At 43.1% G+C, this 24,216-nt stretch overlaps 1 protein-coding gene across 1 annotated transcript in view; it reads left to right on the top strand.

The window, feature by feature from the left end:
- IPPK (inositol-pentakisphosphate 2-kinase) overlaps window positions 1-24,216 on the top strand; it is a 105,156-nt gene that overhangs the window by 40,562 nt on the left and 40,378 nt on the right. Inside the window, exons 7-11 of the mRNA XM_007953012.2 lie at window positions 13,061-13,119; window positions 13,656-13,728; window positions 17,548-17,827; window positions 20,401-20,551; window positions 21,610-21,712. Coding sequence (XP_007951203.1) covers window positions 13,061-13,119; window positions 13,656-13,728; window positions 17,548-17,827; window positions 20,401-20,551; window positions 21,610-21,712 — 666 coding nt within the window. The remainder of the gene's footprint in view (window positions 1-13,060; window positions 13,120-13,655; window positions 13,729-17,547; window positions 17,828-20,400; window positions 20,552-21,609; window positions 21,713-24,216) is intronic.

Genomic DNA, 24,216 nt, shown 5'->3' with positions numbered 1-24,216 from the left:
CATAATGTTGTATAAACATTGCCAGTATCTAATCCCAGAAAATTTTCATCACCACAGAAAGAAACCTCATACCCATTCACTGCCTGCACCTTATGGTCCATGATAATCACTAGCCTACTCTTTGTGTCTGTGGATTTGCTCATTCTGGACATTTCATATAAATGAAATCATATATGTGATCTTCAGTAACTGGCTTCTTCCACCTGACATAATGTTTTCAAGACTCATCCATGTTGTGGCATGTATCAGCACTTCATTTATTTTTATGCCAAATAATATCCATGCTGCTGGGAACATAAATATGCAACTACTTTGGAAAACAGTTTGGCAATTTCTCAAACTATGAAAAACAGAGTTATCATGTGACCTAGCAATCCCACTTGTAGGTATATGCACAAGAGAAAGTAATTTATGTCTATGTTTTCTTCTAAAAGAAATGAAATGTCCAGGCAAAAGCCTGCATACAAATGTTTATAGCAGCATTATTCACAAAAGCCAAGAAGTATGAAGAACCCAACTGTCCATCAATGGATGAATGGAAAAGCATTCAATCAAATACATTCAACATTCAAATACAATGGGATATTATTTTTTTTCTTTCAATTTTTATTATGATTTAGATGAAAGTTTACAGAGCAAATTCATTTTCCATACAGCAGTTCATACATATTTTGTTTCATGACATTGACTGCAATTCCCCACAATGTAATAACCCTCTTCACACCTCTTCCCTGTGTCCTTCCCTCCCGTGCACTCCTGCCACCCAAGCTGTCTTCCCTGTGCAAACACTACCCTTCTGTTCCCCCATGATTGGTCACTCCAGGGAGTGTATCTACCTGATGTAAATATTCACCCCATATGTCTGTCTGTTGTTTGGCTGGAAGTCATAGGCATGAGTTCAGTTCCAGACATGAAGGGTGAATAGGGGCCATACTCTCAGAGGTCTCACCAGTCTCTATCAGACCAACAAATCTCATATATTTTTTTATGATTTTGAGTTTTGTACCACACTGTTCTCCCACTCTCTCTAGGATCTCTTGCACTGATCCACCTCTGAGTGGTTGACAGTAGTAGCTGGGCACCATTGAGTTCTACTGTTCTCATGGTCATATAGGCTTAGGATAGCATGGTCTTCCAGCCCCTTGGACTAATTGTTTCCATGCATCTTTGGGTTTCTTCATTCTTCTTTGCTGTGGACGAGAAGAGACCCATTGTTGCATTTAGATGACTGATTGCAAGCTTTTAAGACCCTAGTTACTACTCACCAAAGTAGGATGTAGAACAGTGTTTCTGTGTAGTGTGTTATGGCAATTGATTTTAATGTCCCCCTGTAACCACAGTACCAAGCCCACAGGTCCAACTACTTGCTCCCTCTGGGTAGCTGGCTGTGGCCAAGAAGCCACCGCAACCTTGTCTCTTTTCAGCTCTATTATGCACCTGGAAATTCTTTTTATTTATTTATTTGTTTGTTTATTTATTTTTTTATTTATTGTGATTTGGGTGAAGATTTACAGAGCAAATTCACTTTCCATACAGCAGTTCACATATACTTTGTCTCATGTCATTGACCACAGTTTACCACAGTGCAACCACTCCCCTCCCATTTCCTCCTCATAGTTACCTCTTCCCAGTGACCATACTCTCCTGTGCCCTGAGCTGTCTCCTTGTGCATAAGCAGCCCTTCCTTCTCCCATGATTGTTCTCTCCATACACCTGGAAATTCTTACAGCTCATACAAATACACATGTACAAACATTGTCTGCTAACACTCTACATGCTCATGGGCACACTGCCCCTTACCTAGGTGGTAAATCTTTATGGAAGTCGATTACTACATTTTTCTTCTGTACAGTGGTGGGTGGGTTTGAACCACCAACCTTTGGGTTATAGTCAAATGCCTTAGGCATTTTGCTTCTAACACTCTAGGAGTTCTTCAGACACCCTAGTAGGTGTCAAATGGTATCTTCTTGTTTTGATTTGCATTTTCCTAATGACTAATTGAGATGACCATATTTTCATGTGTTTTTGGCCATTTGTATATTTTCTTTGGAGAAATGTTTATTCAGATTCTTTGCCCATTTTAAAATTAGGTTGTTTGTCTATTTGTTGTTGAGTTATAAGGGTTCCTTATATATTCTGGATTAAAAAAAAAAAAGTTGAGTCAATTCTGACTAATGGTGACTCCATATGTATCATAGTAGAACTGTTCTCCATGGAATTTTCAGTGGCTGATTTTTTTCATGTAGAGCACCAGACTTTTCTTCTGGGTGTCTTAGTTATCCAGTGCTGCTATAACAGAAATGTGACAAATGGATGACTTTAACAAAAAAATTTATTTTCTCACAGTTGAGGAGACTGGAAGTCTGAATTTAGGGTATTGAGTCTACAGGAAGGTTTCTTTCTTTTTTCGCTCTGGAGTAAGGTCCTTGTCTCTTTTTGAGCTTCTACTCTTGAGTAATCTTCATGGGATTTGGCATCTGTCTTCCCCCATCTTGCTTGCTTGCTTGTTTAATTTCTTTCATATCTTTTTACCTTACTTATTCAATCAGTATGCTGAAGAAATAATGCAAGAAGCTGTACTGTGTAAAGAAGAATGTGGCATCAGGATTGGAGGAAGATTCATTAACAAATTGATATGCAGATGACAAGCCATGCTTGTGAAAAATGAAGGTGACTTGAAGTACTTACTGATGAAGGTCAAAGACTATGACCTTCTGTATAGATGACACCTGAAAGTGGAGGAAACAAAAATCCTCCCAGCTGGATTGATAAGCAACATCATGATAAATGGAGAAAAAATTGAAATTATCACCTAATTCATTCTATTTGAATCTAATCAGTGTCCACAAGGAGACAGCATTGGGGGTGGGAGTGCATGGGAGGGAAGGACACAAAGAAGAGGTTAAGTACGGGGAGGAATTGGGAAGAGAGCCAGTTACATTGTGGGGAATTGCAGTCAATGTCATAAGACAAAATGTATGTGAACTACTGTATAGAAAATGAATTTGCTCTGTAAACTTTCACCCAAATCACAATAAAAATTTTAAAGTCTGTGTCCATGATAGCAGAAGTCAAGAAATCAAGTAATGTATTGTATTGAGCAAATCTGTGACAAAAGACTTCTTTAATGTTTTAAAAGCAAAGATGTCACTTTCATGGCTAAGGTGCACTAGAACTAAGCTATGGTCTTTTCAGTCACTTCATATGCATGTGAAAACTGGACAATGAAAAGGGAAGCCTGAAGACTTGATGCATTCAAATTGTGGTGTTGGCAAAGAATATTGAATATACTGCCCAAAGAACTAACAAAGCAATGTTAGAAATACAACCAGCATATTTCTTAGAAGTGAGGATTACAAGGCTTTGTCTCACTTTGGACATGTCATCAGGAAAGATCAACCCCTAGAGAGGATATCATGATTGGTAAAGTAGGTCAGTGAAAATGAGGGAAAACTTTAATGAGTTGGATTGACTTAATGGATTCAAACATACCAACAATCATGAAAATGGCACAAAATTGGGCAGTATTTAGTTCTGTTATATGTAAGGTTGCCATGAATTCAGGCCAACTCGATGGCAACTAAATGCAATAATTTCTTTATTGAGATACCTCTTTTTATCTCTTCATCTCTGTCATGACATTGTTCTCCTGGTTTCCTTTAGTTATTTGCCCTAGTGTCCTTTAGCTCTTTACATGTATTTTAAATTGTTCATTTAAAGTCTTTTTCTGTTAAGTCCTCCAGGCTCTATTTTAAACGCTGTTGCCCGAGATAGGCAGATCCAGAGGAGTTAGGAACAACCAAGGAAGATGAACTTGTCTTTCAGTTTGTCGCCCTGTGGTGGCTTTGTTGCTTTGAGGCTGAAGGCTATGTCACTGGTGTTGCAAAATGCCAACAGTGTTAGCCATGTTGGATAGGTTTCAGCAGAGCTTCCAGGCTAAGACAGTCTCGGAAGAAGGAAGGGGCCATTCACTTTTCAAAAAGTTGGCCAGTGAAAACCTTATGAATAGTAGTGAAATGCTGCCCGATGTATTACTGGAAAACTTTATGAATAGCCCTGAAACATTGTCCGATACAGTGCCGGAAGATGAGCCCATCAGGTTGGAAGGCACTCAAAATTTGACTGGGGAAGAGCTACCCCTCAGAGTAGAGATGACCTTAACGATATGGATAGAGTAAAGCTTTCAGAACCTCCATTGGGTGATGTGGCATGACTTAAAATGAGTAGAAACAGATGCAAACATCCATTAATAATTGGAACATGGAATACACAAAGCATGAATCTAGGAGAACTGGAAGTTGTCAAAAATGAAGTGGAACACGTAAAGATTATCCTAGGCATTAGTGAGCTGAAATGGCCTGGTTTTGGCCATTTTGAATCAGACAGCCATGTGATCTGCTGTGCCAGGAATGACGAAGGAGAATGGTGTGGCATTCATCATCACAAAGACTGTTTCAAGATCTGTCCTGAAGTACAGCACTGTCAGTGATAGAATAATATCCATACGCCTACGAGGAAGACCGGTTACTACTACTACTATTCAAATCTATGTACCAACCATGAAAACCAAAGATTAGGAAATTTCTACCAACTTCTGCAGTCTGAAATTGACCGAACATGCAATTAGGATGTGTTGATTATCACTGGTGACTGGAATGAAAAAGTTGAAAACAAAGAAAAGTTACCAGTAGTTGGAAAATATGGCCTTGATGATAGAAGTAATGCTGGAGATCACATGATAGAATTTTGCAAGACTGATAACTTACCCATTTTCAATACCATTTTTCAACAACATAAGTGTGTTATACTGGGTTCACTAGAGAAACAAAACCAGTAAAGCTTATATATATATATGTGTGTGTGTGTGTGTGTGTGTATACACACACACAGAGAAAGAGAGAGAGAGATTTATCTTAGGAAAATGGCTCACACACTTATAGAAGCTGGCAAGTCCAAAGTTTCTGGATCAAACGTCAAGCTGGAGGCTTTTCCCAACTCTTGCAGCCACAGGGGCTGAGGAACTTAGAGCTGGCAGGCAGTACATTGTCTGTTGACTCCAATGAATGACGAATCCAAGATCTCCAGGCTGAATGGTAGATTGTTCACTCAAGGACAGTTGTAGGCAGCACAACAGAATCTCAATCCACAAAAGAGTGTCTCCTCTCCCAGGATGTCCACAGATATACTAGAAGCAGGCCACACCCCTAGGGAAACTCCCTTTCAACAGATTGGCTGCTCAAAACTTAGTCATCTGATTCCATCATGGAAACAACCACACCACAACAGCTCAAACCACACAGAATTGTGGTCCAGCCAAGTTGACACACAGCTCCAACGATCACAGTCCACCCCTTGTCAACTTGGAAGTTGTACACATCTTCTTAACCATATATAATCTCTAAATAAGGACAATTACAAAGTCATATTTGCACTTAACATGATACGCTAACACATGTACAACCGAAACACATTAACCTTCTTTACATTTCACAGTTCAAAACAGAAGGAAACAAAAATACTTGATGCACATATACAATGAAGAAATATAACAATCACAGTCCTCGCTTCTGCAGCTGGTCATGTGGTTGTAGCTAATATTCAGAACTACCTTCTTCCACCACCCGTTCTGTATTTCCCTTGCCCTCGGCAAGCACCTCAGCTGGTTGTGGTTGTTTGCCGGCGGGGTGACCCAAACCTTCATTCCTGAAGGGTCTGGGCTGTTAGCAGTCATATCAGAATTAGATTGCTGTAATTTTCCATTGACTTTAATCACAGGGCTTGGTAGTACTAAGAGATGTCCTAAAGAATCTCCTGTATTCCAGACATATTCTTCTTTACCTCCATTATGTAATGTCAGTCCAATTTCCCCTTGGTAATCAGCATCTGTCACACCAGATAGTACAGTAATGCCCTTCTTTGTCTGTTGATTCAGAGGCATGAGGAAGCCAAAATGGCCAGGTGGCATTCTTAATTTTCAGTTCAGTGGAATCAGTATTGTGTCTCCAGGTGGGAGTGTTCCTCCCTTTGGGACTAACATCTCCAGACCTACAGAGCATGGGGTAGCAGGGACAGGAAGCAAAAATTTTTTGAGTGGGTCACTAGGGGTAATAGTGAGTGGCACCACTCCCGTTTCCACCCCTTGGTTCCTGGACCCGTGAATCCTGGCTATCGGAGAAACAGAACCATATACTGAACACTGGTTTAGAACATATGCAGCCTCCTGGAGATCATTGCTCCAACCCTTCGAAGTATTGCCACCTAGCCGGCACTGTAATTGTGTTTTCAGAAGGTCATTCCGTCATTCTGTCAAGCCAGCTGCTTCAGGATTATGGGGAACATGGTTGTTGTTGTTGTTATATGCCGTTGAGTCAGCCCTGACTCATGGTGACCCCTCCTTGGGTTTCCGAGGCAGTATCACTACGGAAGTAGGATTGCCCAACCTTCCTTCCGAGGAGTGGCTGATGGGTTTGAACCGCCAGCCACGAGGGGAACATGGTAAGACTAGTGAATTCCATGAGCATAGGCCCATTGCCGCACTTCATTTGCTGTGAAGTGAGTCCCTTGATCTGAAGCAATGCTGTGTGGGATACCATGACAGTGGATAAGGCATTCTGTAAGTCCATGGATGGTAGTTTTGGCAGAAGCATTGTGACCAGGGAAGGCAAATCCATATCCAGAATAAGTATCTTTTCCAGTAAAAACAAAACATTGTACTTTACATGATGGAAGTGGTCCAGTGTAATCAACCTGCCACCATGTTGCTGGCTGATCACCCTGAGGAATGGTTCCATATTGCGAACTCAGTGTTGGTCTCTGTTACTGACCCCGTGCATAACCTTCATCCCTGCCACCATGGCCACTTTCTTTATGAGCCCATTGAGCAATGGCAGGAGTAGCTGGGGAAAAAGGATGGCTGGTTTCCACTGAACATGTCATCCTATCCACCTGATTGTTGAAATACTCTTTACACCATTATCCCACACCTTCAGTAGCCATTCCCACACATATTCTCCAGATTTCTGTCTGTACATGTTAGCAAAATCAACTAGGTCTTTTCGGGTGTAGTGTACAGCCTCCTCAGTCACACTTTCTGTTTCACCTTTTGGGGCTTGCTTGGACTTTAGTTATAGGTCTAGCAGCAAAAATGGGTAGTTGGGGCAGTTCCTAAGAACATTCAGCAATGTCTTCCATGGCCTCTGCTTCAGGCAGTGACCCAGCAGGAACAGTTGGGCCAATCCCATCAAACTGAGGTGGAGGGGATAATGGTTTTACAGTAATCCCTTCAGATGGGAGGGATTCAACAGAATTTACAGGCTCCAGATCCTGGTCTTCCTGACCATCTGCCCATATGTCCCTATTCCAGGTTTCAGGATCCCATTTTTTTCCCAATGAATGCCCTCACTTTAACTTCAGATACCATTCTGGGTTGGTAATTTAACTGGCGTTGTACTTCAGCCACCCTTAAAATAAGACTCTGGGTTTGGTTTTCAGCAATATCAGCTCTGTTACTATAAGAAATAAGGCTTTATTTCAGAGCACAACTGGAAACATTGAGGTCTTTTATGCAGTGCTTAAGCCATGACTCAGCAGCCCTGAGCTCATCTCACTATTTCACCACTTCGTCTAATGTAAGGACCAACCAACCAACCAGCTTCCTTATACTCATGCTGACAAAATTGCAGAAAAGTATCAAATATGCGATCACCCAGAGCCTCACTTCTCACAAGTACTTGATCTATTGGTGGTGCTATTTTGCATATTAATGTTGCCACCTCATGGCACGGATTAGCAGGACCCTCTTTACTAACAGAGGCAGGGTCTCTGGTGTCTTTAAGATTAATCAAATTGGAGAACCAATTTAGGAAACCCATCCTTAAGATTTTGTCTCTGTAGAACCACTCTCGGTACCAAATGTGTTAGACTGGGTTCTCTAGAGAAACAAAACCAGTAAAGCTTATAGAGAGAGAGAGAGAAAGAGAAATTTATCTTAGGAAAATGGCTCAAACACTTGTAGAAGCTGGCAAGTCCAAAGTTCTTGAATCAAACATCAAGCTGGAGGCTTTTCCCTACTCTCACAGCTGCAGGGGCTGAGGAGTTTAAGATTGGCAGGCAGGATACTGGCTGTTGACTCTAACGAATGATGAACCCAGGATCTCCAGACCGAGTGGTGGATTATTTGCTCATGGACAGTTATTGGCAGCACAACTGAATCCCGATCCACACAGAGTGTCTCTTTTCCCAGGATGTCCATAAATATACTGGAAGCAGGCCACACCCCTAAGGAAACTCCCTTTCAATGGATTGGCTGCTCAAAACACATTCATATGATCCCATCATGGGAATAACCACATCACAATTGCTTAAACCACACAAAATTGTGGTCCAGCCAAGTTGACACACAGCTCCAACTATCACACTGAGGATAATTCAAGAACAGTATATTGACAGAGCGGTAGCATTGACAGAGAGTTTCCAGAAATGCAAGCTGGCTTCAGAAGAGAATGTGGAACGAGGGATATCAGATGGATCTTAGCTGAAAGCAAAGAATACCAAAAAGATATTTATGTATGTTTTATTGACTATGCAAAAGCATTTGCTTGTGTGGATCATAACAAATTGTGGATAACATTGAGAAGAATGGGAATTCTGGAACACTTGATTGTACTCATGAGGAACCTGTACATAGATCAGGAGGCTGTCATTTGAACAGAACAAGGGAATACTGCATGATTAAAAATCAAGGAGTAGTGTGTCAAGGTTTTGTCCTTTGACCGTAGTTGTTCAGCTTGTATGCTGAGCATGTAATTCAAGAATCTGTATTATATGAAGAAGAGTCTGACATCAGGATTGGAGGAAGACTCATTAACAACCTGTGATACACAGATGACACAATTTTGCTTGCTGAAAGTGAAGATGACTTGAAGCACTTACTGATGAAGATTATAGACTACAGTTTGCAGTATGGATTACAGCTCTGTATGAAGAAGACAAAAATCCTTGTAACTGGTCCAGTAAACAGCTTCACAGTGGACAGATAAAAGATTGAAATTGTCAAGGATTTCATATTACTTGGTTCTCAAGTCAGCATTAATGGAAGCACTAGTCAAGACATCAGATGATGTATTGCATTGGACAGATCTGCTGCAAAAGACCTCTTTCAAGTGATGAAGAGCAAAGATGTCTCCTTGAAGAATAAGGTGTGCCTTACCCAGGCCATAGTATTTTCAGTCACCTCTTATGCATGTCAGAGCGGGACAATGAGTAAGAAAGACTGAAGAAGAGTTGATGCTTTCGAATTGTTGTTTTGATTGTTGGAGAAGAATGCTAGGAGTACCATGGTCTGCTAAAAGGACTAACAGATCTGTCCTGGAAGAAGTGCAGCCAGAATGCTCCTTGGAGGCAAGAATGACCAGACTTTGCCTCACCTACTTTGGTCATGTTGTCAGAACCATTCCCTGGAGAAGGATATCATTCTTGGTAAAGTGGAGGGTCAATGAAAAAGGGAAGACCCTCAACAAAATGGTTTGACACAGTGGCTACAACGATGGCCTCAGGTATAGCAAGGATCGTCAGGCTGGCACCAGACTGGGCAGTGTTTTGTTCTGCTGTGCATAGGGTCACTATGAGTCGGAGATGACTCGATGGCACCTTAACAACAACAACCTCCAGGACAGTCTATTCATTGCTTTTTTTCTTGTATGGGTCATACTTTCTTGTTTTATTGCTTGTTTTGTAATTTTTTGTTAAAAACTGGACATTTTAAATAATATAATATGGCAAGTCTAGAAATCAGGTTCTCTCCTTCTCCAGGATCTGTTATTGCTGCTTGTTGTAGTTTTTATTATTTATTTAATGGATTTTCTGTATGAATTTTGTAAAGTCTGTATTCTTTGTCCTGTGTAGCCTCTGAAGTCTCTGTTTGGTTAGCTTCATGGTCAGCTGATGATTATGCAGATTTCCTTAAACATTTGGAACCAATAATTCTCCCAGTCTTTGTTGAGGGGCTTTGTGTACATGTTGAGGCTTCCTTCAGCACTCATCCAAGTGGTTGACAGCTCTGCATTAGCCTTTTCTTCCTGCTTGCGCAGAGCTTCAAAGTTAGCAGGAGCTGAGAACTTAGGACCTTCTCAGATCTTCCTGAGCATGTGCACAGCCTTATCCATGTGCTTGGTCTTCTAGGTTCTCAGGGATGTCAGAGCTTTACAAAACCTCTATGTAAACATCTCATTCTTCAGCTTTTTCTTTTAAACTTTTTGGTTAGCCTGTTGTTTGCCCCAGCTGTTATCCATTGTCTCAAGCAGCCATGAAGTTAAACAATTTTTTCTAGATTTTTTCAACAGATGCTTTCACTGTAAGTCCTTTTGCACTGGGTGAGCTTCCAGTTACCTCAATAAAGGCAATTTTGCAAGTGAGGTCTTCCAGGGAAATACCAGACAGGTAGAATAATGCTAATATTTCTGAGAATGACACTTTGAAGAAGTTCCAACCCTGTTCTCCCTCAGATGACTGTCTTTAACCGTGACACAGGCTGTTGGTTTTCAAGGCTACTGTGGAGCTAGAGAGAAGAAGAAGATGCAAATAGAAGAGTTAGAGTGTGGTGAAGTTCACTGTTCTTATTTAGGTTTGTCTGTTTTTCTTGAATAGATGCTTTACAGATAGGTGCAAGCCTTTGGTTAATTTCCAGAGTTCTGAAAATGTCAATTCTAACCATTTTTGCTAGTTTTCTTTTTGCTTTTATTGAGAAGAGAATTTTCAGAAGTCCTTATTCCATCATTTTCTCTGATGTCACCCCTTCACTGATGTAATAACTTTCTAGACTCTTATGGAAAGGAAGGTATATTTGAACTATTTTTTTTAAAATTATGACTTTCACTGGCACCATTCACTGACATTTTTTTTATTATAAAAGCAGTACATACTCGTATAATTAATAAAATACAAAATTGTATTGATAAAATTGTTTTATTAATACAAATAATAATAACTACAACAAACAATTTTCCTTCCCAGAGGTAGCTAGCTTATTTGGCAGTTTGCAAATCTTTCTAGACTTCCTCCTATGCAAATAAAAATATATTGTGTTTAAGTGGAAATTAAGTGATGCTTCCTGTACTGTTCTGCCACCACTGGCTTGTCTCTACCATGGCAGCCTCTGCTTGATAATATATGTGGGGCTACCTAAAGGCTTTGGAGTGTTTCTTGTCATCACCATACCCTTCCCAGGTGCTTTCAGAGCGAACAGTTGATTAGAAACTCCCTTATATTAAAATACTGCCTATAAAACAGGATACTAATTAATTCATCAGCTGTTCATTGAGGCCCCACTGAGCTGGATGATGCATGTGGTGGTGAGCAGAGTGTATGGCTAACCGCCCCCCCCCCCCAAATGAGGTCTTCCAGGGAAATGCCAGACAGGTAGAATAATGTTAATATTTCTGAGAATGAGACTTTGAAGAAGCTCCCCCCCTCAAAGTTCTGGCTGTCTGCATTGCTGTAGTGGAGCATTGTGCTCAGAGATGTGCAGCCTGTTCAGGGTCCTTTCCTGAATTGTGTCCAGGAAGGCCTCCCTGAGGAGGTAACTCTTCTGAGGAATGAGTTGCCAAGGCTCTGAGGAGGAAGGAGCCAAATCCTCTACTTCATGAGCACTGAGAACATATGGGAAAGTCCTGATCAGACCTTCATTTGACAGTGGGTCTAGAGGATACATCTCTGTAGCGGACCTAGTGAGAGGAACACTCAAAAGGCAGGCTTTGAGCCCTCTCTCCTCTTGTCTCTAAGTTTACAAAAGTACATTTTATTTGATTGTATTTTATATCCTGGTATACAGGCTCAATCAAACTACTTGAAAAGAGATTATAATGAAAAGAAATACTAGTCTAAAAAAATATTGTAAAGCAAATATAAATATTTCTTACTGTCAGCATATTTTTAGTCAACAAGTGGACACCTCAGAGTTTTTGTTTTTGTAAGCATCTGTCTTTATGTTTTAAAGAAACATATTTTAGGTTTTTTAAACTAATAAAATACTAACACGTATGACATAAAACTTGAACACCTGTGTCTCCAAAATTGCACCACTGAAGAAGAACCACTGCTAGGATTGATAAGTATTCTTACAGACTTTTTCTGTTTATATTCTAATGTGCACATGTGCACACACATATTATTTTAAAGCAAATGTTGGATCATATTATATGTGATTGTTTTTCTGGTTGCTTTTTTCACTCAGTAACCCCTGAGGGTTGTTCTTCAGGGATTTTCTCTGCGTATTAGGACATTTGCATGTATATATGCACACCAAAGGTGACATACTATATGCATTGTTTTGTCAATTGCTTTTTCATACAGCAAGTCTTGGAGACTTTTAGCTCTACCTCTCTCTGTTAGTGGCTGCATTCATTCACTCATTCACTCAGCAGAGTGCCCACTGTGTCCCAGGCCCTGGGGTAGATGGGCAGTGGTTACTTAGTTATGTCCCTGCTGACAGCTGTCTAGGTTGAATCTGAGTTTTCACTGTTATAAGTAAGGTTTCAGTAAACATGCTTGAATCTGTATTTTTTGCCTGTGTTAGTTTTTGTAGATTCCTAGTAGATTGGCCATATCAAAAGAGACTCGTATTTTAAATTTTGATGAATACCAGCAAATTGCCTTTCAAAGGATTGTGCCAAGTTATCATCCCACCAGCAATATGAAATTACTTGTTAGCCATGCTTGCCTCATTACTGGACAGTGTCATTTTAACAATTTTTGTTAATATGATTACTTTGTAAGTTTAGCCTTGTGAGTTTAGAAGGTGCTTGCTGCTTGCCTAACCCACATGCCAGGTTAGGGTGCCATGCTGAGTCTCAGAGAAAAGGTCACATACTTTCCTCAGGTGGGAATTCCGTTGCCTCGCCCTCCTCTACCCCCCCCCCCCCCCCAGTCTGTGTGTTTACCTTAAAGCTAATGGGATCTCTTGGAACTCTTAAGTCTTGGGGCTTGGCTATAGCCACCTCCATATTGGCATGACCACTCATGCTGTATTGTCATGTCTTGTCTCATGCTTCGTGCTTTTTCATAGGTAGCAACTGGAAAGTGGAAGCAAATAAGTAAATACTGTCCTCTTGATCTCTACTCAGGGTAAGAAAATGCTTCTTGTTTGATTCCTCTTGCAAGGTTCTGCACTGATGGGGGTGATGCTATGTGAAGATCCCATGCTGGTGTTCCCATCAGTATCTCAGATACACCAGGCTCTACCTTTATGCTCGCAGAGTTGAGGCCATTGCTCACTTACTTGTTTTCCCTTCGGAATCTAAATCATGACCAGATTTGGTTTCCACTAATGCCAAAAACCAGTTTGCCCTAAGTCCTTGTCCTTCCTCCATCTGGAACATAAAAATTCAGTTATCTAGGCCTTTGCTTTCTCACGCCTCTGGAGAGATGAAAAAGTCTGCAATAACCTTAGCTTCTGCTGCAAGTGGTTCCTCCTGCCCTTGACAAGAATATCTTTTCTGGCTCATGCTCAGCAGCCAGTGTCCAATGGCTGACCAAAGTTCCAAAGACCCTTGAGCAAGCTTCCTAATGTCCTTAGTGCACTTACTCTAAACATGTCAAAAATGTTCAAAGGATGATTTAAACTGCTTTTGATTTATATCAATAATAATTTCCCCTTTTAGAAATAAACAAAGAATGCACTTTGCCTTGAAAAGTTTGTTACAAGAGGCACAGAACAACTTAAAGATATTCAAGGTAAGAGTTGCTTCTATTTTGTGGCAGTTTCTTGGGAGTGGAAACTAGTGGGTGGGTACCTTTAACCTGTGTCAGGCATGGGCCTGCCCAGGCCCATGTTCCCTCAAGCCTGACAAGGAGCCTGTGGCCTTGGGGATGAGCAGGTCGTTAGACTATCTCAGGGACAGCCATGGGCATCTTCATCTGTACTACAGTGGCCCTGGTACCTCCCAACCCTGCTAGTTATAGTTAGTCTGGGGCATTGTACTCATACCCTGAACCTCTGTCCCCAGAACCCTTTCTCCAGTCTCTCCTCTACTGGTACAAACTTTGAGATGTACATAGATCTTTCTGGCCCTGATGCCTGTGCTCTGTGGCTTTCAGACCTGGTACTCTGGCTTGCAGTTCTTGGTGAAACTCCATGTTCTTGGGTCCTTCAGGGAGAATGCTACCCTTCTGCCTGGATAAGGGGAAGCTTGGCCCCATCCTGCCAGGCCCAGGCTGTGTCCAGCTGCCTTCTGTCTATCTTGACCATTGTAGTTGTAATGGGCAGCACAAGGGGGTCTCAGAATAGGGGAGGAAAACAGGCAGAGCATCCAAAGTGGGAATTAGGGGATCCATGAGACTGGGTAAAACGTGAAGGGATGAGGGCAAGGGGTAAGGAGGTGGGAGAATGAGTGAAAGGGGTCAGGAGGTGAGGGGATGAGGGGGTAAGAGAGGGGAGCAGGCATGGTGAGAGGGGTGAAGGCTACATGGAGCCTGGAAAAGACTATGACTCTATCTTGGCCTAAGGGCATTAAGGTTGGGAGCTGTGCCATGTTGGGAGCATGTTCCTTTGGCTTTGGTTTTGCATCTCCTCCTACTCTCCACTGACTCTACACCATACATAACCCCTCTGCTTATGTCTGTATTGATATGAAGCAAAAGCAACCATTTGTAAGGGGCCCAGGCTTCTTCCAGAAGCAAAGGTGTTTGAAGACACGCCTGTGCTAGAACATGACTTGGGGAGAGCACTTGCCCACTCTTGTCATCATCACAGCCTCAGAGCAATGTGAAGAAACAGAGCCATCATGTGGATGCCTCCTATTAAAGCCCCTGTTTGATGATGTGGTTTTGGTTATAGAAAAGACTGTCTTCCTCTGTTTGAAAAATGTTCTAACCTAGAGTTCTTTTTAGAGGTGAATAGTGGGGGTGGGGAGGCTGGCCCCTAATCACCTTCACCCTCACCTGACTTAGAAACTCTGGATCCTGGTCCCGGGTTAGGTGGGGCCCTGGTAGGTCCTGTACTGCCCCCTGGGTCTGGCCAAGGAGAGGTGGCATTTGTCACAGAACCCAGCTTACCAGATAACTGCAAAGCTCCAAGGTAGACAAGCTTTTCTGTAAAGGATCACAACGCATGTGGTATGATGCTCTTTGCTAGTTAGTTTTTAAAATCCTTTAGGAAGGTGTACACTATGTTAGCTTGCTCCTTGTGTGGTGTGCTATGGCTGTGCTTTGAGAGCATGTCTCACCCCCTCATGCAGAGGAGGGAGACATTTAAAAATAAAAATCAAGTTTTAGTTTTAGTTTGTAAGAGGACTGGAGCTCTGGTAGCGTAGTGCCTAAGGCACTTGACTGCTAACCAGAAGGCTGGCAGTTCAAACCCACTAGCCACTCCTCGGAAGGAAGATGGGGCAATCTACTTCCGTAGTGATACTGCCTCGGAAACCCAAGGAGGGGTCGCTATGAGTCAGGTCTGACTTGACTGCATATAACAACAACAACAACAACAACAAGAGGACTTAGAGATTCTATAACTAAATCCTGAAGATAAATTCCTTTCTACCTGGGATTGCTGCCTGGGCCTGGCTGGCTTGTGTCCAGACATTGCCTTGACACTGGCTATACATCCCAGATGTGGCTGGGGCTCCTGGGCGCCCTGGTGCAGCCTGCACCCTGGCCTGGGCCAGGGATGAGAACCCTGCTGCTTCTGCTAAATCAGCCTGTGAAAATACCCAGAGGATAAGGTCTCTGTTTTCAAAAGACATGGATTATCCCAATGGGATGTACAGCTCACCACCATGACCCCTAAAACATAGCGTAGCAGAAATGTTCCAGAGCCTCACTTGGATGATGGGGAATAGTTGCCCTGATTGTGGCTGAGCAGTCTCTTTCATGCCACTGCCCTGCTACATGTTGTTAAAACTCTTTTTGTGTCTATCTTCTGCAGTCTTGCCCAGCATTGGTCCTCCCCACTCTAATGCTGGCGTTGGAGCTGAGGGTTGTGGGGCTGTGAGGTCTGTGGGCGGCCATCATCACAGGGTTGCTACTCTGCTCATTGTGGGCAACACCACTTGGGTTCTGTTACAGACATGTGATGCCCTTTAGCCCCAATGTCAGCCTTTCATTGTCCCCACCTGCCAAACCCTGACCCCTCAGCTGAGCAAGGGTTTGCTTAGTGCACTCTGTACTGTCCACAGGCTCTGGCTCAGCTGCAGCACAGAGCCAGTGACAGACAAAAGGCGGGCTCACATATTCGAGGTGCACTTTGTTGTGGACCTGGGATCACTGTGCTCGGCTGCTGCCATGCCCATCCCTATGGCCTGGTTCTGCCCCCACGACCATGCTGCTTGTTCATCACAATGCTGTGTCAGGTAATCTGGCTCAGGCAAATTTTTCTTAGCTTTTTTTTATGGTCTTTCTGATCTCCTGCCAAGTGTGGCCAATGCTTATTCCAGTTGTGTCCCCATAATTCTTGACATCTGTGAGCTCCAGCTGTCCCCCTGACATGGGACTCCCAGGGCAATCTCTGTGCTACTGAATCCCAGGACACAATCAGGGAGAGTACTCTGTCTATATTGCTTATTGAATTGAATCGACCCACACTATCTACTGCTGCATTACAAATAATCCCAAACTTAACAGCTTAAAACAATGACATTTATTATCTTTCCTGTTTATAGCTAGGCTCAAATGCTCCTTGGCTGGAGCAAGCCTGGTTACGACCTAGGGTCTTTCATGAGGCAGCCATCATCTGGAGACTGCCAAGCCAGGGGGCTGCTCAATGTGGCAGCTGTGACCTAAGGAAGAACACAGCCAAGGTGGAGCCACAGTGTCCTTGATAACTTAAATCTTATGAGTGAAATGCCATTCCTTCTGCTTTGTGCTGTTGGTCACAGACAAGCCTGGTACCATGTGGAGCGGATGTCAGGTGTGACAAATGGCCTCACCTACCATGGATTCTGGGCTTAGGACCACTGGAATACCATTTGGCCAAGGAGGTTGTGGGGAACCTTGGCTCAGCCTAACAACAGAAGGAGAGCAGCCAGAGTCCCTGAGCATGTTGAAGGGGCTGACTCAGGTATAAGTCTTTGTGGCATTGAGTCTTTTGTCAAGCCCAACTATGAGAGTGGTGACAATGCCTTCAAGTGATGGAGAGAAGAGCACCTTCTCAGGATAACAACTGCTTTTCCTTTCCCTTGGCCAAACCATATGTCACTTGTGCTATTGAAAAACCATCTTTGGCTGTTCAGTACGACTGTTCATTGGTTGTGTGCTGTGAGGGTCTGCTTACAATTTCAGAAATGTGGGAAGTGTTTTGCAGGCCAGGGTGCTAATCTACACTTCTTGAAGACTTTTCTCTTACTGTACATCCTACTGGGACTTCTCTTTGCCAATGACTCTGTGACCTCATGCTCATGGATGATTCTCCCTGTCGAGGCCAGTGTGGGGGAGGAAGCTATGTACAGGGCCTTACTGAGGATGCCAGGCACTGTGGGTCTCATCCTGCTGCCCCAGGGATGAAGGCATCTCAGTGCCTGCTGAAGTTGACATTTCCCTTCTCTTTTCCCCCAACCGAAGAATGGTGAATTAATCTATGGCGGCAAGGAAGCACGAGACTCGGTGGCTGACTGGAGTGAGCTTGCACACCACCTGAAGCCTTTCTTCTTCCCTTCCAATGGCCTGGCCAGTAGGCCACACTGCACCAGGGCTGTGATTCAGGAACTGGTGCATGTCCTTACGCAGGTGCTGCTGAGCAGCACTGATAAGAGCTGGCCAGGTACCTGGAGAACTGTGCCTGCCACACAGGGCCCACGAGCCTGCGAAGCCAGCTTCTTCAGCAGGCAGCTACGCTGTCAAGGTAGGCCCCATTCCTGGGTGGGTGGCCATTGGGTGCGGATGGTGAGAGCAGAGTTGTGCACATGGCCTGGGGAGAACATGCTGGCCTGCAGCCCCTTTGAATGTGTCCATGGACCCTCCCTCAGGTCTGATGGGTTTGTTTCTTCCAGAGCATTGTACCCACACCAGGAGGCTTCCTTCTTCCTGTCTTGATCTGGGTTTATAAATTGCAGGACATATTTGGAACATACATTATCTCATATTTGTACATCCTCTTTGTGATTTAGAATACTTTCACCTGTATTGCATCCTCATTGCCACCCTGAGGATAGGTTTTCATCAACCCTGATTTTCAGATGAAGGAAATTGTCCCACAGCTGAAAAATCCCTTAAGGCTGAGGTCTGACCTGGCAGTGAGCCTCCCCAAGACAGTGGTCTTCAAATAGCACTGATGATACAGGGGCCTATGACCCATACACTGAGGACCTGTGTGTTCCCAGAAGTGTCTGACTCACAGATAGGAGTGGGGCTGAGCCTGGAATTCAGGCCACTGAGACCCCACCCTTTCAGGTGGCCAGAGGGTAGCTGTTGTGTGTGGTACCTCTCTCAGTGGAACTTGGTGGTACCAAGAATGACACCTCTCTTGAAAGCTTGATGGGCCAGCTTGATTTTTTCCTTTCCTTTCAATATTTGTTGGTTCCTTCTTTATTTTTTTGTCATTTGCACTACAACTTTGGAAGCTCTGGTGGTGTAGTGCCTAAGGCATTTGACTGCTACCAGAAGGCTGATGGTGCAAACCCACCAGCCACTCCTCAGAAGGAAGATTGGGCAATCTACTTCTGTAGAGATACCACTTCGGAAACCCAAGGAGGGGTTACTATGAGTCAAAATTGACTTGACAGTAGTGAGTGTTTTAGTTGCACTACAACTTTATTAATATTTGGGATGTGAGAGCCATAGCCATTAACCTATTCTTTTGGGCCAACTAGGAAGACTCTGGTTGTTTACTTTTTGTGCTAAAGACACCTGTAGTCTTGAACCTGGTCTGAGACTGTGGTCTGAAGTTGAAGAAGCAGCCTGCCCATGAGACTCAACCAGCAACCCAGGCTATCCCCCATGGCCACGCCTGCCTGTGGCGTTCCCTGGGGAGGTGGGATCTGGCCTTCTGGTGCCCATCCTCCCAATAGATATCTTGCTAGCTCCTTGTTGGTGCTCCTACTTTGTGCTGATTTTTTCTTAATACAAATGAATTTTGTTTGTTTATTTTCCTTGTTGCACAAGTGATGCATGATCATTTCCAAAAAATTTAATAGGATTATGCCCATGTTCTGGGTACATAATAGCTTTTAAATAAACAACATATCTGTGGAAGGGCATATAACGCCCTAGTTGCTATGGAGATCTTAGGGAGGTGTGCACCATATACCATATAAGCTTGCGGGAAACCATAGGCTCCCACCACTCAGGTAGTGAGCACTGTGAGCCCCTGCTGGAGGGCACCTCATGGACTTTGTGGAAGAACATGGGAACAAGCATGCCCATAGGGCAGACAGTTTTTGAAACAGTAAGGTTATGCTGTATGTTTATTTTGTAACTGACCTTTTCCAATTAATTAACATAACTCTATATCAATAAATGTGTTTTTTCAACTTGTGTTGATCATGAAGTATTCCACTGTGTGGCTGCTCTGTAGTTTTAACACTCCCCTCTATGTTTGGAAACAGCTATCACTCCCCTTTTGCTCTGGACCTTGAGTGGCTGAACACACCCCACTATGGGGGGCTCAACTGGGGCTTGAAGTGCACATTAGTGCAGATGGCTATGATTGTTTCTCTATAACAGTTACCTATTATTGCCTGCAGTTATCCGTTTTTTTGTGGGAGATAGTTAGGTCCCAAAAAAACCTTGTACAGTGCCTTATACATACTAGGTGTTCAGGACATGCTTGTTGAGTCACATTTGTTTCCATATTTGTCAGTATGAGGACAAGTCCTTGGCATAGGTTTAACATTGGGGGCTTGGACCTCCACCACAGTGTTACTGGGCCATCACCTAGGCCTGCACCAGCCTGGTGCCCATTGCTACATCTCAGCATGCGTTTGTACTCTAGAATTGGCAGGTATGGTATATGGGGTGTTATCCTGTGGCAGTGGTATTTGCAAATTTGGGTGTGTCATGGTCATGTGAAATTCTGTGCATTAGTTTCTGTGGACTGAGGATCATCTCTTTGTAAACATAAATCACAAGTGACTTTCAGACTTGATGTGATGAATGTAAAGGATGGTCTGAGCAGGACAGGCTGATTGAGTGGGTTGGGCTTCTGGCCATTCATTTCACACAGACTTTTGTATCCGTCTGTCTATCCATTTCTGCAGCATCCAGTGCCTGGCAGGGCCAAGACTCTTGGGGTGCTCAAAGGGTGGCTGCACTCTTCCTTTCACTCTTCCCTTGCCTGTCTGCAACATCCAGTGCTGATCCTGTTGGCAAGTTGGAGCCTGGGCCTCCATTTCTGCATGGCCACCTCTTGGAGCTCATCTTCCGTCTTTACTCTTTGATAATAAACCTGCTCTCATTTTCCCCTGATGTTCTTGGTAGGAAAAAACACCCTGGAGCACTCGGGGTTACCGAAGGGCTGTCTTCTGTACAAAACCCTCCAGGTGCAGATGTTGGACATGTTGGACATCGAGGGCCTCTACCCTCTGTACAGCCGGGTTGAGCAGTACCTACAGGAGTTTCCTGAGCAGAGGTAAGCCATGGGCCATGGAGCCTTGCTTGTCACTAAGAAGCTCTGAGGGTGGGACTATAGGAAGAGACTGACAGCACTGCCTATGTGAAGACAGAGCCAGCCTCCTTCAGAAGTGTACCTAGTGTGTCAGTGGAGGAGAAATAGCATGTCCTAGAATACCTTCTCTGTTGAGGATAATGCCCTTCCCCTCAGGCACCATGCTCTTTGGCTCTCAGCCTGGGCCCTGTAAAGGAAGGCCAGTGGTCACCACAACATTAGTTGTTATTTATCCATTTCTACAAAAAAAAAAAGTACATTCTCTGAACTTGACATTTCCAAAATTGGGCTGTTTTGACTGTCCCTTCCACAGTATCTCCACCCACCTGTGGAGGGCAGTGTTGCTCCACATTGGAGAGCTGCTTCCTTGATTGTGGTTTCTGAGGTTGAACTATCAGTGGGTTTTTAGAGATAGTGGAGCCCCCCAAGAGCTGAGCCTCTGGTCTCTGAGTCCGCCTTGAATTGGGGGTCAGTGAAGGGTGGCAGGCGCTGGGATTTTCCTGGTCTGGATTCCTCTCCTGCACCCCTTGCCTAAACTAGTGGACATCTCTAACCTCATATGCCATTAGTCATAAAGAGAGAGCTCAGCTTCTAGGCCTCCCAAGATTCTGGTTTTGCTAGGTTTTGTTTAAACTTTGACATTTTACTAGAACAAATTTTATTTTTAGGACAGGGTATCTAAGGTTGTAATCTTTAAGGAGGCAGATCGCCACAAGGGCTCTTTGATGGATACACTGTTGTTATGTGCTGTACAGTGGGACCCGACTCATAGCGGCCCCTCCTTGAGTTTCCGAGGTGGTATCACTACGGAAGTAGTTGCCCAACCTTCCTTCTTAGGAGTGGGTGGTGAGTTTGAACTGCCAGCCTTTTGGTTAGTAGTCAAGTGCCTTAGGCACTACGCTACCCGAAGTGTTCTTTAAAATTAAATGTGCAGATTTCAAATTAAACTTGTTAACAGTTTTAGAAACAATTTTCAGCCATCTTTGTTGTCTTGGTCTTTTGTATGTGCTTTTCTCCTTCAGAAAAACATTACAAATAGATGGGCCTTACAATGAAGCATTTTATCAGAAGTTGCTTGATCGCTCTACTGATGATGATGGGACGCTGGCTTATGCATTAACAAAGGTAGGGCTGACGCCACTCCTGGGTGAGACTGGCTCTGGGCTCCTTGAATTCTTAACACAAACTTGGGGATTTTGTTTCCAAGAAATGTTGTTTCTCACTACGAATTCTTTACATTAAAGCAGAAAACTGAGGATATTAAAGGGTATTAAAAAAAAGTCTGAAAAAACTACATACTGTATTGTTCCAAATATATATCATTCTCGAAAAGGCAAACCTATAGAGGCAGTGAAGAGATCAATGGTTGGCAAGGATTCAGGAAGAGAGGAAGAGGGATGAATGGAATACATGAGTGAGTATTAGGGCAGTGAATCTATTCTGTGTGATACTGGAGGACATATGCATTTGTCAAAAAGCTGTAGAATATACAATACAAAGAATGAACCCTAAAGTAAACTGTGGACTTTAATTAATAATAATGTATCTATATTGGTTTATCACTGCTAACAGCTGTACCACAGGAATGCAAATGCAAGATGCTAATAATAGAGAAAACTGTGTGCAAGTGTGAGGGGACAATTGAGTGCTCTGCTTTCTGCATAGTTTTTCTATAAACTTAAAATTGCTCTGAAAAATAAAGTATATATATAAAAAAAATAGAGTGGCTAAAGTGTAAAGTGTCCTCTAAATTATATTGGCATGTTTTCCTAGTGCCAGGTGATAATAATACTTTAACTCTTAAAGAGAATATCCCAGCCTGCTCAGGGCCTGACCCTCCCACACAGCCTGTGAGCCCTGGCCTACCCTGAGGCCAGGTGTGAAGCAAAGCTCTCGCACCCACCCCTTGTTATGACAGGGTTGTACTCCCTGGTCTGCTTATCTGTACTTCCTTTTAAGCTGCAACAAGAGTTGACATCAACCATCTCTGTCCTGGCACCCTTTTTAGGGTATCCTGGACCCCACAACCAGTGTTTCCTGCCTACCCATGGCTGAATGAGAGTGGCTTCCTGTCCCCAGAACTTAGGCCAAGGGGTGACCTGGGAGAATTTGATAGAAAGCCCTTTTCATTTGAGATCTATGGAAGAAATTCATGGGCACTGTGAACTTGGATAGGAAAAAAATTACATGTGTACTTGTAGTAACTTTTAACTGGAACTTCCTTCCAATATGAAGGAGCTCTGGTGGCATAGTGGTAATGCACTCAGCTGCTAACCAAAAGGTTTGAACCCACCAGCTGCTCTTGGGAGAAAGATAAGGCAGTCTGCTTCTGTAAAGATCGATAGCCTTGGAAATGCTGTAGGGAAGATCTACTCTGTCCTATAGGGTTACTGTGAGTTGGAATTGACGCCATAGCACTGGATTTTGTTTTGCTTTTTTTTGCGTTATGAATATAGCCAACAACCCACTGTAGAGTAAGCAGTACCCAGAACAGAACCTTCTTCTGATAGAAATCTGCTCTCTCATTTCACATTGTTAATAGCATCGTTATGTTGATTGTTGCGTCTTGCTTGCAAAAAAAATTGTTTCTAAAAAATATTTTTGTTGTCTGGCATAATAATCCTATATATTTTATTTTATACATTTAAAATGTTATTCTCAGAAGAGTCCCTAGGCTTTACTAGACTGCCAAAGGTTTCACCAGACACTGAAACAGTTAGGAAACCCTGTTCTTGAAGGAGTTAGGCAAATTTAAAAGAAAAAAAAAAAAGGCAGCAGCAAAACAAAGAGAAGTTCCCTCTCCCAGCCTCTTCCAGTATGTGTGCTGAGCTGACCACAGCTCTTGGGCTTACTTGTGCTGGGCCTGACAAGGGGTCTGGAACCCTTATGCTTTCTCTGGCAAGAGGCCTGGCTTCTCCCTTTTCTGCAGCTGTCAATTTTTCAAGAATGTGGATTGAGGATGTCTTGTAGACTACAGATGAACCATAGAACTTTAAGGGAATTAGCTGAGATGTCCAGGACAGAGCTATTCTCAAGTTGATGGAAGACCTAGAAGCTCTCAGGAGGAATCCTCTGAATCAGAATAAAAACAGTGGGATTCATCAAGTATTGTTTATAACATGAGACACAATGCATTGACTTAGGAATAAATAAATGTTCCCTTTTTTTTTACCCCAAGAGGAACATCTTTTCATGTACATATTAGCTATTTGTATATCTTCATTGGAGAAGTATCTGTGCAAGTCATTTGCCCATTTTTTAAAAAATTTTACTGTGATTTTGTGAAAGATTACAGAGCAACTTCTTCTTCCATACAGCAGTTCACATATATTTTGTCTCATGACATTGATTGCAATCTCCCACAGTACAACAGCTCTCTTGCCACTTCCCCCCCGATAGTGACCTCTTCCCTGTGTCCTTCCCTCCATGCACTCCTGCCCCTTTCTCTTCTTCCATGATTGATCTCTCCATGGAATGTATCTATCTTATGTAAATGTTCAGCTCATATATCTGTCTTTGGTTTGGCTGGAAGCTACAGAATTGGGTTTGTGTTAGACTGGGTTCTCTAGAGAAACAAAAATCAGCAAAGCTCATATATATATATATATATATATATATATATATATATA

The sequence above is a fragment of the Orycteropus afer genome, unplaced genomic scaffold (genome assembly GCF_000298275.1).
Source record: "Orycteropus afer afer isolate SDZICR_OR568_19922 unplaced genomic scaffold, OryAfe1.0 scaffold00368, whole genome shotgun sequence".
Classification (NCBI taxonomy): Eukaryota; Metazoa; Chordata; class Mammalia; order Tubulidentata; family Orycteropodidae; genus Orycteropus; species Orycteropus afer.
This window is presented reverse-complemented; position numbering and strand designations above follow the sequence as displayed.